General features: G+C 45.5%; 1 protein-coding gene across 1 annotated transcript in view; it reads right to left on the bottom strand.

Annotated features, from left to right (window-relative positions):
- Window positions 1–13: 13 nt before the first annotated feature.
- Window positions 14–17,772, bottom strand: part of MTMR3 (myotubularin related protein 3) — an 82,344-nt gene continuing 64,585 nt past the window's right edge. Inside the window, exons 12-20 of the mRNA XM_009332031.1 lie at window positions 17,660–17,772; window positions 16,318–16,513; window positions 14,504–14,689; window positions 12,917–13,087; window positions 10,651–10,796; window positions 8,564–9,983; window positions 5,988–6,098; window positions 5,350–5,438; window positions 14–1,149 (exon numbers count right to left, since the gene is read on the bottom strand). The exon at window positions 17,660–17,772 is cut by the window's right edge and continues 1 nt beyond it. Coding sequence (XP_009330306.1) covers window positions 978–1,149; window positions 5,350–5,438; window positions 5,988–6,098; window positions 8,564–9,983; window positions 10,651–10,796; window positions 12,917–13,087; window positions 14,504–14,689; window positions 16,318–16,513; window positions 17,660–17,772 — 2,604 coding nt within the window. The 3' untranslated portion in view covers window positions 14–977. The remainder of the gene's footprint in view (window positions 1,150–5,349; window positions 5,439–5,987; window positions 6,099–8,563; window positions 9,984–10,650; window positions 10,797–12,916; window positions 13,088–14,503; window positions 14,690–16,317; window positions 16,514–17,659) is intronic.

Genomic DNA, 17,772 nt, shown 5'->3' with positions numbered 1-17,772 from the left:
AACAGCACGACGGCCTGTTTGTATGAACCACGACAAGTGCTCTGCTCCAAAAGTAGCTTCGCATCGAGTAAGCCGTCCTACAGATGGGGCAAGGACAGAAGTCGAAGGCCTTCTACTTTCCCACTCGGTTTTAAATAATGAATCGCATTTACAGAACTTCAGAGAGAGGCGCCAGTGTAAAACCCATCTCAGCTCGGCAGCCTGTTCAGTCCCCTTCTCGCCTCTCGCAAACAAGCACACGCTTTCCTCAGCCAGCGCCGTCCAGGTGTTTCCACCCCGCGCCACAGCGGCAGGGCCGACGGCAACAAAACACATCGATTGTGTGTGCAAGTAGAGAGCTGCCGAGTATGGAAATCCGTGATTGATTCCCCCTTCACGCAGCGAGGATAACTAAGCCCGCTCTAAGAACAGAGAGGGAGAGTGCTCTCTTGGGAAAGAGATTCCCATTTCTTCTAGCAGCAACAGGTTCCCAAACAGCAGTTTCTTGTTTGGAAGTAACAGGAGTGATTGAAAGCGCTAGCACTGAGGCTACAGGTATTCACACTTTGCACACTGGCTGGACCGATTCCCCTCTTCTCCTTTCCTCCACAACATCCATCGTCTCTCTGCAACACAGCTCAGCAGTGGGGCAGTTAAATACAAAAGGGAAATCTGGCTCTGGCACCAGCTGCCTTCCCGCTTCCACAATCTTCCAGCAAACAAACATATATATATTATTATATATATACACGCACACGCACGCGCGTAGACACATACACACAGATAGGACAGAAAGGAAAGGGGGAATAGCTGGAAAAGGAGAATCCCACAGTCCAGCGGTACGTCCTCGAGGTCTGTCCCGCCGAGCAGTGTTCCACGCCCCAACCTCCAAAGTGCATGGCTCCCGCATCCTCCCAGCCGCAGCCCACCGAGAATCTGCGCGTCCGCTGGAGAAGAGTCGGCACGGCTGCCCCCCCCGCAGCTTCGAGGCTGGGACTTTAATTTGACGTGGCAGCGATGGGTTTATCCAGTTCGAGATCGAGGCTGGAACTGCTGGGGTGCAAGCTGCTGTAGCACGATTTGCAGACTCTGCTGGGTTCAAAGAGCTGCTGACTGGGAACGGGCACCTTCTGGTTACAGCAACTGGAGCAGAACACATTTCCACAATTCCTTGCATCAGGAACAGAGGAGAAATGGAAAAGAAAAGATTAGAATCAGTTTGACAAAGTTACCCGCGTTCTAAAATTATACTAGTCACCGTCTTGTGACGGGTCTGCCCCTGGAGCCTGCAGTTGCTCCTCTTGAAGCACCAGGATGCGTGCGAAGACAACCGTCCAACATCTCCACCCCGCGCTACTCGCTTCTACAGCGGAAGCAGCGCTTTAGGGAACGGACACCAGAAAGGAGCACAAAGCAAACTACGGTACAGAATTACAGCTCACTACGCGTCTCTACAGTGACGGCTCTTCTGTGACAGTGACAAACCGGAGGGATCTTGCCCCTCCGTCAAAGAGGGGCAAGCTCTCTCCCACGTGCTGCAGAGGAGCTCGGGCACGGTGCTGCTCATCGCTGTCGCTGCTACCTTGGGGGCACACGGCTAAGAGAGGGGCTAAGGGAGAGCAAACAAGGGGCCTTCCTCCGTAAGGGTGTGGGGAATGTGGTGTCCTGGCCCCTGCTCACGTCACTGATCCGGCCCGGTGTTAGAGACAGATTGGACACTGCAGTCCTGGGAGGAGGTAAGAGTCTCTGCTCCTTTACTCTTCTAAAAGCCTGTGCTGGTAAGTACTAGCACAGAGACATTTTCTTCCGTTCCTTTCAAGTGCACTACTGCAAAGTTTAAGCATGGGACAGATGAAAAAAAATTAAAACCGGTTTTGGTTGATGCAATCCCCGTTGCCCCAGCAGCGCGGTCCCTTTTGCAGCGTTCCCGGCAGTCCCACACTTCTGCGTAAAGTAAACCGAGTCAACAAGGATCATGCAAAGCCATGAGACGGGCAGCCAGGTATTTCATGCTCAGAAATGGCAGTAACGCTGCGGCAGGGTGAGCAGTCGCATACGCATTCCTGTCAGATGTCAGCTGGTGGAGGCACGCTGGCGCATGCACCTCACAGGAGGCAGGGATAAAATTTAAATCCTGAAAATAATTACCTTCTCTTCTCGCAGCCCCCCTCAAAACCTGCTGCTGCTCAAGCTAGCCTGGTGTGCCCCGTCCTCCAAACCCACCAATTCCTATAAGGAGTTCAGAACAGCACTCCAGGGACCTGAATTTTGCAAGTTCACCTCCATGCCCGATGCCCTTTTCATTAACTCTTTGGCATCAGGATTTTGTGCCGTTATTGTTTTGCGCTAGAAAAGATTTGCTGCTGCCAAGAGACCGACAGAGAATTCTGCCTACACCCGGCAGCTTTGATTAATCCTTCCTTGCCAAGAGACAAGACTTCCAGATGCTGGTCGCTGATGGGGAAGGAGTCAGCAGAGAAATCCCATTTCTCACTTCAATGGGCTCATTTTCTCAGCTCCGCACAGCGGCTCCTGGTCTCAAAGCTGTAACCCTAGCGCTAGGAGGCTGACGACGGCTAGCCTTTCTGCAGTGGTTTTGAAGTCTTCTTAAGGACCCTGTTAGAAATTACTATCAGAAAAAGCAGCAGGAGTAAAAACAGTCCCGTCAGGTGCTATACAGAAACACCCTGCAGAAAAGCAGTTCCGACAACCCACGTCTCTGCTGCTCAAAGACCGATTATCCAGCAGAAGCTCGCTGTTGATGGATGAGGTCAAAAAAGAACCAGAGGGGTTAAAACAAATATCTGTTTGTTGTAGCTCACCAGCTCCCTCGCATATGCTTGGGGGTTTTTCGTTCCTTTATCCTTCTGTGATAGATAATAGTGTTCTGTAACTGTTCTCCCCCGAGCTTTGGAAAGCTCTGAACAACTCATTCTTTCTATCCCGGTGGTCCTCTGCTTCGCTTGAGAGATTAAAGAGAGGTTAAAAAACACGCTGGAAAAGCGATCTCGCTCCTCTGAGGAATGGGGACTTAAAATCGTGCTACCGGCACCTCCTCTCCTTAACTAAATCATGGATGTTGATCCATTTTGGGGGGGAAACTAACCCTCCACCAGCTTTGCATTACCTGTTACTGCCACAGTATTTTCACTCCTCCTAAAATAAGTGGCAGTTCTTTGTCAACACACTGCACAGCGATACTAGAATTGTCTGGTAACACGCGAACGTCTCCCAGAAATAAGGCAAAAGAGGAAAATAAAAAATAAACGCATACAACTAATCTTGAAGGACAGTCTCTTCTCAGTTAGAAGTGAGGCATTCTCTGTTACTCAAACACACAATTCACTGACGGTGAGTGTTAGCGTGATCCACATCCCCGTTTAAGCTACCAAAAGCCAAGTCCTAAATGCCTTTCTGTGAAGAAAGAAGCCTGTTCGTACGGATCTAAACATCCAACAGATTGCGCTAGCCACCCACAACTTATTTCTGGCGACTTCTAGGCAAGTGAAAAACAAAGAGGGGGACGAGACCGTGTTAGTTTGGAGAAGTTACCAAGAAAACGCAGACAGACAACAGACAGAGGCTGTTGTAAATGCTCACCAGATTTGATCAACACGTTCAATGTCCCTGCAAGGAGGGGAGAAAGAGCTCAGAGGGGAACGAGCAAAGGAAGCAAACAGCGGCAATGAAGGAAGCTGGGTATTTTTATCCCGCTCAAGGCCTTCCAGTGTACGGGTTCCAGCTCATTTTCACTCTCAGGTAAGATGCTGAGCAGACGGCCACTGATCACTGGGTTTTTGAAAACGTGTACTATGGAAATGCTTGGTTTTCTCGCAGGTTGCCGTTCCTTTTTGGTCTCTACCATAAGCAGCCAGAGCTTACGTGGTCAGCCTGGTCCACCCAGGTTAGACATTTGAAAGCTGAAGAGAGAGAGACACTAAAGGGAAATTTGCAACCAAACTTGAAACCCTGGGTCAATTTTAACGCCTCGTGGTGTTGGGGTTGTCCAGTGCGTATGCATGCGCCAGGAGTTCTCCAGAGCCCAGGCCTAGGAAACTGAAATGTAGGTGCCAAATGTCAGCCTAGGGAAGCAGGGAGGCAGGGTGGCAGTGCTGAATGGGTACACTCGACAACAGATACCGCTAGGAGGACAACGGAAAACACCATTTTAACTCTTAGAAAACCCTTCAGATGTGTACAACTGTATGCTTAGTAATTGTATTTTTCATCTGACGCCTTAAGACATAAATTTGCACAAACACAGTGGACATGAAAAAAAAGTCAAAGCCGTTCAACTTCTACTCATTCTTCCCTGGGTTTGTTTATCGCGATAAACAAAGCGATAGGACGAGAGGAAATGGCCTCAAGTTGCGCCAGGGGAGGTTTAGATTGGACGTGAGGAAAAATGTCTTTACTGAAAGAGTGGTTAAACATTGGAAGAGGCTGCCCAGGGAAGTGGTAGGTCTTTTCCAACCTTAATGATTCTGTGATTCTGTGATTCTATGATCTTTACAAGAAGACTAAGTGGAGCAAAATACAAAACAGACACAAACCAAGAAAGATGTTTGTAATTCTCTGCAACTTCAAAAAGCAGCAAAACGTCAAAATGTGATAACTGCCATTTGTTTAACTGACGGTTCTTGTAATCGTTTTCTCACGGCCAGAAGTCAGGAAAAGGGATTTATTTGAAACAGAACTTGGAAATCTGAGATTCTCTGTCTGTACCTGGAGCATGGTCTAACCAAAAGGCCTCTGCCACCTGCTCTCCATTAAGCCCCTGCTGCCTGCATTAGCTGTTGTAGCCTCTGCTGGCAGTATGTCTGGCAAAGAATAACCCAGGAAACTTATTTCACATAGGTGTCCTTTTCAGATTCTCTTACAAGAGTGATTTAATGGAAAGGGAAGAATGGTCAGAGAAGGAAAGGAGCAGGTTTACAACCAGTAATGGGAAGGAGATGGTATTCATATAGTTGCAGCACTGAATTATTGAATGCAAAGACAACAAACCAGTATTTTTTATTATTTACACCCTCTTAAAAAGCTAAACAGCCAGCTGCCTCCAAATCCACTTTGAAGGAAAAAGGCGGGATCTGTTTAGGCTGGGGTGGACCAGATACCAAGTCTGGCTTTTTAAATACATACTCTGCATGAACTGGAACTGAACAGGAGAAACTGTTCCGTTCTTCCAAAGCTCTCTGTTCCTTCAGGAGCCTGCACAGTCCTACTCTAGAACACTTAGTCTGACATCCGTCCTTGAGAAAGGAACTACGTGTCAAAAGAAAACCCTTTCCCGTTTTAACAGGAGAGGGAACAATTCAAGCCGTGACCGTGCCTCCCCCCCCTCCTATCCTCTGTCGAGGCACAGGTTACCTGCAGTGGTGCTTCCTACTGGCGAGCCAGAACGTACTGTCGCAGCCGTAGCAGTGTGCAGCGAGGTGGTCTGGAAGCCATCGTGTCACCTGGGAGAAATAAAAGCCAAATTTGTCAAGGAGAGGGCAATTAATTGGAAACAAACCCATCTCGTTTGCGCTCACAAATTCAAAGCAAAGCACCATGAGGGAAGCGGTTGTTCTATTTTAAGAGCACAAATTCGGTGTTTGCAACAACTGAGGACAGACGACAGAAACCTTCCCTTTGAGAACAGATACACAAGATTCCCCTCAGACAAACAGAAATTAAGTCAAAGTCCAATTCCCTGTTTTTTTTTCCTCTGCCTTAACAGTATCCAGGCCAAGAATATTCACCAAGCGTGTGTCCACCTAAGTCTCCTTTAGCTAACCATCCCTTCCACAGCTTCTCAAAGAGTTCATACGCAGACAGCAAGCAGAGGGCTCATAGGCACAGGTACTGATATTTAAAGTATGAGAGACAAGTGAAAGGCAAGGAAGGGAGTTCACAAGAAGCGGCACGTGACCAAAGGCTGTAGGATAATTTGAATTATGAATATCCCATCCTACCGGAAGAATGAGTGATTTACACAGGGATTTTTACAGGGATTTAGTCTGTACCTCTGTGTCCTGTTTATCCACCTGTTCCCAGCTGGCTTCAGAGAAAATCTCTGTGCTGCAGCGAGACAAGCAGTTCTGATCCAGATTGCTTTCCGAGTCGGGTATAGAAGTCTGTTGGCAAACAAACACAGCTGAACAGAACCTTCCCATATTCCTACTTCCATACAAATAAAAACCGGACAGTCGTGGGGAGGCGTGAAAAGGCCACCTCCTGCTAAGAGCGAGCAGGCTATGTCTGCACTGGAAGGGCGAATGTCCTAACCTGTCACCCACCTACAGTGCACACGTGGCAGCAAAGGCAAGAGTACCTTTTCGGATGGGACTATAAATGCCACACGTTGAAGCAGTTTGTGCAGTGGTGAATGGCAAAAAACCAAAAAACCATGCAAAAAAACCCCCGACAGGTCAGTTTTTGACCCTCTGATGACAGGATGGTGTGAGGTAGAATGGATTTAAAATCTGTTTTCTGCTGTGTTAGCACAAAGTTCTGGCAACGCTTTGGGTGATTAACCAAAAAAGCTGCTATCTGTGGCTCCAATTTCACGGTCGCATTTCCTTTCCAAGGCTGTTTCACTTTCAAAACTAATACTAGTAATAGATATATCCTTTTGTCGGCAAAAATTCTGGGAAATACAAGCCAAATCACACATGGGAAACTCAGAATTCGAGCCATATATATTCCATATATAGGGGTTTTGGGAATAATGCTTCCTTAATATAGTCTAGCCAGGCAGAGTTGTATTTTAACTGACTTAAAACTCAGCCAGCCCTTAAAATACACTAAAATTAGCAAGAAATATTGAGTTAATGTCTTTGCCTCTGGAGCTCCAGAAGAAAACCTGTTACTCCCAAGCTGAGGCCACAACTAGAAGGTAGAGATCGGATTCTGAAAAATGGTGAATTTTCTAGAGGACGGTGCGCTCTCCCATCCAGCCCTACACTACAGTTTGTGAAGGCCCTTAAAAAATGGGAGTATAATAAATTAAGCCAAAGCACCGACTTTCTCCAAGGAATCCAAGCTTTTGCCAGTGACAGAAGCCACATCCAACTGAAATGACACCGAGCTGAAATGGATGCCCAAAAGGAGCACTCTGTGCTCTCACCTCCGATGTGAATAGCCAAGAAGGCTCTGAGTATTTTTCGCAACAAATGTACCTGGGACTATCCAGCACCTCTGCCACTTCTAAACATTATTAACTTAAACAAACAAAAGTTGGAAACCTCTTGTAAATGTGTTTTTTTTCCCCCCAATTTCACAGGCATATAAAACTCATTACAACGTGCACGTAGGAAAAGGACATTTTTCGATGGGTGCTATGTCAACCTCAGGAACTGGAGGCCAGCGCCCTGCCCAGTGTTCAAACCCACAGGAAGATACAAACTCTGTTTCAGGGATTCTGCGTCTCCTCACCCTCCCCTTCGTGCCCCTCTCCTCCTCCCGTGCCTACCGGCTTCCGCCAGTAGCTCTCCCCTCTTCGTTTCTTTTATTTAACTACTAATATTGGGCCTTTGAAAAACCAAGTTTTGCAGCAATCCGCAGAACTGCTCTGTGCTCGAAGGCCTCTACAGGACAGGACTCCCGCTTGTTCTCTGAATCAGTGCTACCTTCCAGCAACAGGATAAGGCCAGTGACTGTTTCTTTCGACTTTTTAGTATTATTTATTAGTCAAAAGAGGAGGAGAAATGAGGTAAAAAACAGGTAGGGGAGAAGCAACTTAAAAATCCACCCAAGGCACACAGAGACGTATAGAAAACTTGCTGGCTACTGAAATCTTGAACTTGGAATTACACCTATTTCATTTCTGACTTTAAAATTTCTTTTGCAACCACAACTACAGAGATCATTCAATCGCTACAGAAATTAGCGTACTGCATTTGACTCACACCTCAAACTTAAGTGTCTACTTTTACGACTTTAAACACTTCCAAGTAAAAGCACAAACAGTTTAAAAGCTCCCTTAAAAGTCTTAATTTTTTGAGAAAAAACCCTCATTGACCTAAGGCTGTCACAAAAGCTCTTAGTTTGTTCCAGTTATTAAGCCTTGAGCAGGCCAGCCATCTGGAAAGGGGATGGCTTGAAGTTTGTGGTTTTGAGCTGACAGAGCAGGCACTGCTGCCTCTTTCTTACCCTAAGCATGCAAAGCAGCAAGAGATCAGTCCTACGCTCCTGTCCCAGTAAATGACACATTCACATCCTTAGAAAAATATCTTTGCCCATATATGAAAACAACAGTAAAACAAATGGTTTTTCTTTTTTAAATAAGGCCAATGAAGGCATTTAAGTACGTCCAGGTATGTGCGGGTACGCTGTGAAACACCCATCTTGAAATAAACCTTTGCCACATTTATGGTCAAACTGAAATAGTGAAAATATTAGTCATCATTAATTGCCATTTGCCGTGTACTCCGTCAGTCGTTTGTCCTCTTCAGAATGACCTTGACAGTTTTACAAAAGCCTTATGGCCAAAAAAATCACTACCTGACCGATAAACTAAGAGCTGACAGCATGGCGAGATCCAGAACGTGACTGACTAGCCCGCTGTTTCCAGCAGTGGCCCAATTACCATTTCACTTACCACTTCGTCTCCATAATCACCATTGAGACGTAAGGAGCTGTTCAGGAACTGGCTCTCCAACCGGCTCTTCAGCTCTTGCACTTGCTTCTTCAAGGTCTCCACTTCTTGCTGATGGCCAGTTTCTATCTGGCGGAGGCGCTGCTGGATGACATCAGTGTAGACAGGCATCCCATCGTCGTCCAGGTGACTTCTGGCAGGTTGGTCTGGGCTGCTGGCTGCCTGCTGCTTACCGAGATGACTAAACATCCATTTTTGGTGCAAGTTCCTCAAGTGAAACTGTGCGGAACTACAGCTAGCTGTGGAGACCTGCCGACTCAGAGAGGCTTTGATCCGACCGTCCTCTCCATTCACACAGTGTCCGTTTGTCGCGTGGTATTTCTGGGTGACACTAAACCCCGCAGGCTTCTCTGTCACCTTGTTCTCAGGCTCCAGCTCTCCATTACACACAATCTCATCTTTACATTCAGCTAAAGGCAAGGCACAAGGGGAAGGCATCGGGATGTGTGTGCTGCTGCTACCAGAAGTCCTATGTACTTTTGTTCCCAGTTTTTGAAGTTCTAGCATGCTCTCCCCCTCTGGCCTATTTTCAATAGTTCGAGAAAGTTCGTCAGCACTGTTGTCGATCAGGTGCGGTCTATGGCAAGGACCCTTAGGAATGAGCTCTTGCTTTGCTTCGTTCTCTGTTAAGGTTTCCGTAGAACTTTCAATGTTGGATGGTCTTGCCTCGTGCGGGATTGTAAGAGGTAACGGAAGGCTGGCCTGCGCTGTACTGTACAGGCTCTCTGCTTCTCCCTCAAGTTTGCCAACGCCTTCCTCCTCCGTATTCTTTTGAGTGTCTCTATTTACAAAGCCCTCCAAAGGAACAGTCTGTAGTCCTTTCACCTGAGGTAACTTCTGGATAGCGTTACTGGGATCAGCATGCTCATCCTGTTGTCCTTTAAACTCAGAAGCACCTTGTGAAACTGGATGTGCATTGGATGCTGGATTGTTCATTACAATACCTTTATCCGCCTCAGCCTTTTCACGGAGGTCACCGACATACCCATGTGGATTTTCCGTTCTCTTCTCCTTGTCCAGGGCAATCTCATCCCCTTTACCTACTGTCTCTAGGCTACCCCTTAAGTGCTCCTCCAGACCAACATCGTCTTTAGTGGCCTCTTGCAAAATGTTCTCCATCTGTCCCTCTGCCACACCAGCTGCAACAGAGAGTTCTGCCCCGGCTGGAGCCCTGCCTTGTTTACTCAGGCCATCTCCATCAAACGGATCATCCCCAGGGTTGCCGAGGCTGCTCAGCTCCAGAGACCGACGGTGCTCTTGCCACTTTTCATTGAGGCTGGGATCGCTACTACGTCGATTGGTTGTAGGCACGCTGCTATCACAGGCTGTTGTCAGATTGTCAAATGATCTTGTCTTTGGTAACCTATAAAGGTACAAATAATCAGAATCCAAAAGTCAGGGGATTTTTTTTTTTAAATGCTTAGCTGCTATGGGTTAAAAACTCCCCCCACAATTAGGACAGTAACAATCTGCTAACTAATGGACTTCTGTGAAGTATTATCTAGGAGCACATTTTGACCATCTGTAGTGCAGAGCTGCTTCAGTACTTTCTTTGTTTGCCATCAGGAAAATATGTTCAATCGGACTTCAAACATTCCCAGAATAATCCCTTTACCACAAAGCACAAATGCTTACAGTCTGGTCACACCTCCTAATTAACATGTGCTCAGAATGGTTGTACAAAAAAGCAAAGAAATAGTTATGCAACACAGAAAAAGAACTCAAATTCAAGATAACCAAATGAAAGCTTATATCCCACAAGGATATACGGAATCCTACAAGGCAATGCAATACCCAGAGCTTAATTCTATTTGCTAATCTTCTCTCTGCTATGCTATCACCTCTGAAACTTAACAGCTTTCAGAACTGAAACAATGACAGACTGCTTTTGGGTAGGTCAGTCAAACAGTCCCACAAATAAGCCTGTGAAAAACACTTCCCTCCCCCCACAAGTATTCTCCTCTTTATATCCCACAATATTCTCTGTTGATCTTACTTTACAGGATGGGATTTCTGGGCTCTAGGCTCACCTGCCCAGAGGCTGATCTTCAGGGCTAGAGCCTGGAGCAGGGTATGGGGCACAGGTGTCATCAGCGGGTGTAGAGGGGGAAGAGCACGGCAGGTAAACGGCACTCCAGAGCATTAAGTTACGCACATGGCACACTGGATACAGCACCTGAGAGGGGAGAACACACAGCGCTCAGAAATGGTAAACCGCTCACTCCCGGAACGCAGAGAAGTGTTCAGATCCGATTGTGGTAGTTCACTATTCAGGTTTGCAGCTGGGAGCCTTTGCTAGATCTCTGCCTAACTCTGAAGGCCAGTGAGCAGCTATGGCATTTTTAATCAGCTACGCTCGGATATATAATTATCTTTTCTTTCAGAGACAGAGGCTGAGGCATAACAATGCCGGCTTTCAGCTTCCCACGAATGAATTGCCGCAATGTGCTCTGTGTTAATCTACACCTTAATAACGCTTCCGAGCAATTTAAACTGCTGAAGAATTCAGTGGCCCATTGTTAGCGCAGAGATGTCCTTCTACTTTGTATTATACCATGCCATATGAAAGCTGAACTAATAACCTCCTTCTGCAGGCTCCAATTCATCAAAGCTAACCCTGTCTTTAATGGAAGCACTCATATGTTAAAAATTTAGTACACGCAGAAATTCTTTGCTGAAGAGGCAGCTTGCTCTTAAAAGGGATTCCTTGACTGTGGAATATGCTTTCTGTTTCAGTTTAAAAACACCTTGGGTCACGCTATCAATTCCAGTCTTTTCCCAGGCAACTTCCCTGTGGAAAAGCAGGCAATGGCAGAGAAAGAGGCAGGTTTCGCTGCCACTGAGCAAGGGAGGGCTGTGGGGTGGCTCCGTTTGGTGAATGCTGCTCATAAACAACTATGGTTTTATAAGAGATGTGGCTACATCAGAGAGGCACCTGTTAAAGACTGAAGTAAAACCATGAAAAGATGAACACAGGACAGGAAATTACCAAAACTCCCACATACAGCGAAATTATCCTCATTAGCTTCGTACAGTACAGCGTAGTATTTACTGGGCACAGAGGCCAAGTCACTGAGACTGCAGCTATACTGCGGGATACAGCACGTAAGGGCAGCCCGAGGACAGAACGGCTACCTGTCCGCACGGCCCGCTTTAGGAGCGCTCTCTAAGCTCCTGGGCAAACCTGCTGGTATTTTCAGGGAAAACTACTCAGATGCATCCATAGCTTTAAAAGTCCTCACAAGCCGTATTTGTCTGCAATGTCTCATGCTTTCAGCTATCACATCCACTCTTACGATGACAATGTCAGGTTGAAAAGTCTTGAAGGGCTCTCTCTGACGTTGCCTGTCGCAATGACAAATGGGATCTGCACACAGTCTGAGCGCAGGCGGCACGTCCGGTGTGTCCAGGGGAGACAGACAGCCACAGAGGGCTGACGTGAATAGAAAATTAATCTTTTTATAACAAATGTAGGCATAAACTCTTTCCTACTAAGCCAGGTTTTAATTTTACTCTAAGGAACAATTAAAAGCCACATCTATCATATGCAAAAACATTGCACAGTCCTTACAGTTAGGTTTATGATATCCGATACTTTTATAAACAAAAAGGGTTTAAATATTTATAGAAGTCTCTGCTGTCCTCATCATGATATTTGATGATTGACTGTTTGTTCACATGCCCACCACACCGCATCCCTCAATGCCTTACATGACCTTTTATCAAATACACAAAAAGGTAAGTGTGCGCCCCTTCCCAGAAGCTTCAGTGAGCTCTTACTATGGAAAAGCCAAACTGAAAACATGAAAGTATTACAAGAACAAAGATATACTACATAATCTGAGTTACTTTTTCTGTTTAGATTTAAGATGAATATAGACACAGTGTCTAGGTTTGTATGCAATTTTATGACACTCCTCTGACATAGCTTAGTTCTCTAGCAGGGTCTGTTGGTCAAACACTGAAAGCAAAATATTTAGTTACAGAAAACGCATTTCCAGCTTAGAGCAATTTCTGAGGTTGCGTTTGACATTCCTCAAGTATCAGCAAACTTAACGCAAGACTTGAAACGTCAGACTGAACAGCCTGTTCAAAGGTAAACGTCGACGAGGAGAGCCGAGTACACTTTTCTGGAAATGCCTCTCTCTACGCTGTATTCGTGATGACAGTTAAGCCATTACGATGTCCCACTGCTACAAGCTTGGGTATTTTCTTAGGTACGCACTTTTGAGAACATTGTACCTGGGAGCCCCTAAAGGGACTCTCCCCGCGTGGTGGGGAACGAAGGATACATACAGATTCTGATTGGGAGGAGTAGAGCAGGTTTCTGAAGGCTTTGTTTGCTGCCCGCAGCAAAGACCAGACAGAACAGGTCCGTTCCTGAGTGTGTTTTTCTCCTCTCTCTTTCGCATTGTTGCACAGGAATGTACCAAAGAGGCAAGAGTAGGTGTGCTGCACCAATTTGACCTGCACAGACCAATACAAATATTGTCATATGGCAGAAGATATCAGCTTAACGTGAGAATCAACATTCAGGCTCAAGAAGCAACAAATCTTTCCTTCACAGGGCAATACACCCCCTTCCTAAAGACTGATACACCAATACACCTAGCATTTTTTGCATACCTCCTCATAAACTAATGGCAAAAGAACTCAAGCATAGTGGAATCTGAAAATTGTAACTAAAAAAAAAAAACAGGAAAAAATATAAAGACAAAATATTTGTTCATAATCAAGTATAAAAGTCTTGCCGATTCAAACTCGCAGCCCCGTAGGATAGGCAAAGAGGAGAACCACGATACCTGTTACAAAACATTAATGCAGCGCAGAAAGGCAAAGAATGGTGGGGAAAAGTGTTAATTTCTGTACGTTGGTATAAATGCACACAGCACACACATCCTGATCATTATTCACTCCATGCTGTGGTCCTAGTCTGACAAAATAGCTTAATATGAACTTAACTTTAAGCATATAAATTCCTCCCTGGCATTATTCAGATGTTTAAATGAAGACAAGTGTTTTAATACTCTAATAAATTAAGGGGTTTACTCTGAAAAGGCCAGAATACTAAGGCTGTGTTCACACACAGCTCCTGTAGATTAGCAGTGTGCTGTGAAGCCAGTTATAACCTTACGTAGCTCATTTCACAACTGAGCTAAGCTAGGACTGTACAGATACTCGGTTACACGGCTGAGCTGGCAAGTGGTAATTCAAGTCAACCACAATCACAGGAATGTGCTTTAAATCTCTTAGTGGATCAGACACTTCATAAAAACTTTTATTCTTCAGGTTACTAGTCCTGCAGTCAGTGACTGCCACTTTCCCAGAGCCCTGCTTTCCGGCCTTGAGAACTGATTTTGACCATCCTAGGCAAATTTCTAATAGGAGAGCTGTCCACTTCAAAAGAAAATAAACCACAGCTCGTATGTCCTACACATTTTCAGCAGAAAAACTGAATGGAAAGGTAAGGGGGAGGTTGTTTTTAGAGGAGGAGCCTTCAACTCAAAACAAGATCAAAGTAGGGGGAAGTTTTATTGCCAGTAACTATGACTTTTTTCATGCTGTTTGGATGTATTACACTGGAGTTATTTCAGCACCTCTTAGGTGAGACTATTAAATTCGTTATCAGTTATTTCTTTCTTTAAAGTTTAAAAGAAGTCCTCAAGGGTCCTGCTTTGGTTTTAAGAGTGAACAGACCTCACGTCCCATGAAGTGTACAATTACTTTTGTCTACTGTATCTGGGCAGTTTTCCCGTTTCCTTTATCAGGCTGCAGTGTATCACAGATAGATGGGAAAATCAGAAACCCCTCGGGGCTCTACAGTATGTTAGTACCGGTTTAGAAGCAGTCTATAAAACAGCAATCTCTCAAGCCACAACTCACAAGGAATGCTTCGTTAAACTCGAAAGAGCAAGGGAACTGCCTCTGGAGCTGATGGACGCAGTCCAGCCACTGTAAAAACACTGGGCAGCGCTCATTCAGGTCATCCGAATTCTCACCATGGCCACAGCGATCTGCAAACTTGTGGCCAAAATCCAGCCACTCCATCTCCACTAGCACCTGGAAACCCTGCAGAAAAGAAAGTACAGATGAAAAGTTCCTGTTTTTCTTTGGTTCAATTTTCTAAGACAGTCTGAGACTCATGGGAATCACCTTATTACTGTGTCCTCACTGACTCCCATCTCCCTTCAGCATTGGCCTCATTACTTATCTTTACTGCTTTACCTAATGCCTGCGTGTTCTGAAATGCTGCACAATGAAATTAGGACAGACATAAATTCCCAAGCCTACATGAACAGGAGAGGGAATAAGGCAGGTTAAGTCCTCAGTGACCGGCACGGAAGATCCTGATGTGAGACCTATCTTGGCCAGGCAGGGGCGAGTAGGGAATTCACCTCGATCAAAACCCTCTGGATCACGGTAACCAACATTTGGACAGGAGAGGAAATTTTAAAGCTCTCCCTTGAAAATGACGGGCAGATCTGTCTGTCGTAAAAGAAAACAATTCATCCACAAAGGACACCCGTGCTCAGAGAGAGTGCCTGCCTGTGTGTATACCAAATGTAGCACAGTCACAAGGTTGATTAAAGGTCGAGTTGCGTGATTTCTTATGCAAATGAAAAGGGCAAAGAACATTTCAAAACAGTGCCTAGCTGAGCACCTGAATGCGACACCTCATCTCACGGGACCTAAAACCCATCACAAGTTAGGAAGGTTTTGATTCTTAATGGAAAGAAAAATTGTAGAGCATGCTTATGAAGCCAATGGCTGGAATTAGAGCAAAAATAATAGCTGATAGCTGAAAAGCTTGAAACGTGACAATGCTGAAGACTCATTTTCCTAAACATTTCTGATCCTTGTATAGACAGCTACAGTTTACAGTTTCCTCTGATGCGGTGGTGACAAGAAGGACAGCAAAGGGTGCGTACAGAAGAACTCTGCACTTTGAACAGGAATGACAGCACTCTTAGGAGGGACCAGGAGACGGTTTTGTGCCAAGGACAGAGCAGTATGTTTTGATCTGATGGGTGCCGACTTCTAGAACCCACGTGATCTGAGAAGTTTGCACAATTTCATCCAAAAGGCATTGCTACAGTTTAAACTTCTGGTCCTCACGTGTCCGAGGCTTTAAACAGCAGTTCATGGCACAGTGCTCAGACATACGCTTCTGTTCTAGACAGCAAAGGCATCTTGCACGTGGGCTGGGAGATGGAATCCAGCCATCACATATCACACAATGCTGAAAAGTGATGGGGGGGGGGGAAATTCAGGCTGAAAACCCAAGAGAAATATAACTGAGTGACAGAGGACAACGAAAATGTGAAACTGGAAAAACAGGCAGTTTGGAAATCTAGAAAAGAGAAAGGCTTTGTATCAATAGTTGGCTGAGAAACGGCAATGGTGTAATGGAAACTGCAATACGTAGCACTTTGTACTACATATTCCTAAGCTAAATATGGGGAAGCGTAGACCATGACTGTGCAGTTACAGCAAAGGGGGAAAATATAATCTGCTCTTGAATTACAGACTATATTTACACCTATATGTAACTGTATCTGCAGACTACTGTCGGCAAACTCCCGCTAGCTTTAGTGCCTTTTCTAGTGGAAAAAACTGAAATCATTTATAGACAGACTTCCTCAGAAAAGGACCCAAACTCGGTGACTACCTCATGCACTAACAGACGGTTTACAAACCTCTGTGGTCCTGTAATACGGATCTAGCAGCAGTTTGGCCAGCGCCACTATCTGGGGGGTTCGGTCCCAGCCGTCTGAGCAGTGCACCAAGACTGGTCGCTGGTCTCGGTCCACGGCATGAACTACGAGTAGCGCAGATTTCAGAAGCACAGATAAGTGCTGCAGCCATTTGGTACTTTCCAGAGCTGATAACCAACTAGAGGAAAACAAGGGAAGACAGTTTTCGCTCTTTTAAAATGCTTTCAGGTTTGGATCTTTGAATTTATCAAGTCAAAGCTCCTATTTTAATAAGCTGTGAATGTCATTCTTGAGTATTTTTCATTTACATCTCATTAACACTTCCCAGATTTGTAAGAAACAAAGCCATGCAGTCCACGTGAGGAACAGCCAGTCTCTGGCATGTGCTTTGCTGCTTAAGACTTGCAAGAAGTTTAAACAACATTTTCCCAGACAAGAGCATAACACGTCACCAGCAACGGACAACGTCAGCGCTACTGGGTAATCGTTACTTTCAGCAGCCTCTGCTGTCACCCTTCCTCCGAGCTGAGGATTCAGATTACCCAGCAGTCCCAGTACCACTGGCATATCCTGGGACTCTGCCATACGCCCCTGACAACTCAGTGCTTCAATGAAAGCGTGGAACCTGAGGTGCCTTTGAAATCTCCCGTATTGCAACTATTCCCGGGCTTTACAAGGTGTGCTGTAGGTATCTTAAGAATCTCTACCCTACGAAGATCTACATACCCAGTTTAGTAAGGGTGGCCATTCTGGATCTACTTTGAAACCACGAAAGGCTCTCAGTAGCAAATTCAAAACAGGGAAGTGGTAGGGGAAACAGGGCTGCTGCAACTACAGTGTCCTAGTGAAGACCCAACCTCAGAAGCTCCTGAGATGATGGGCCATTAGAGGCTGGTTATCCCACAGCATTGGAGGGCTATGAAATATGTCTCCTGAAATGACACTATAAATGCGTGAAGTACATGGAACACCACTAGCATTTTCTGAAGGAGAGCCAAGCTGTGAAGACTGAAGAACCAGCAATAGCAGGTAAGCTTAAGTGCTAGCACTTAGAAGCCCACCTGAAAGTAATAACATTCTAGTATCAATACTCAAGGCTACATTATAATCCCAGATCTCATTTTCCAGGTTCACTTCAATGATAATAAACCAATGACTTCCTTTAGCTCAAATTCTGTGGAAATGAAAAAATATAGCTTAGCATTATGGCACAGGAAAGTCATCAAGGGAAAAAACGCTGACTTTCAGTTTACTAGTCAGCAGCAACAGAATGCAGTTGAAGAAACATGTAAACAAAGGCAAAAAACACCAAACATCCACTTACTTTCCTGGATCTGGCATTTGTGTGCAGAGCAAACGCAGCGACTGAAAGCTCTTCCGGATAGAATGAATGTTTGCCATCCCCATAAACACTACTTCACAGTTTGGATAATATTC

This window comes from Pygoscelis adeliae, unplaced genomic scaffold (genome assembly GCF_000699105.1).
Source record: "Pygoscelis adeliae isolate BGI_AS28 unplaced genomic scaffold, ASM69910v1 Scaffold659, whole genome shotgun sequence".
In the NCBI taxonomy this organism is placed as follows: Eukaryota; Metazoa; Chordata; class Aves; order Sphenisciformes; family Spheniscidae; genus Pygoscelis; species Pygoscelis adeliae.
The sequence above is the reverse complement of the archived record's forward strand: the minus strand, read 5'-3'. Positions and strand labels throughout refer to the sequence as shown.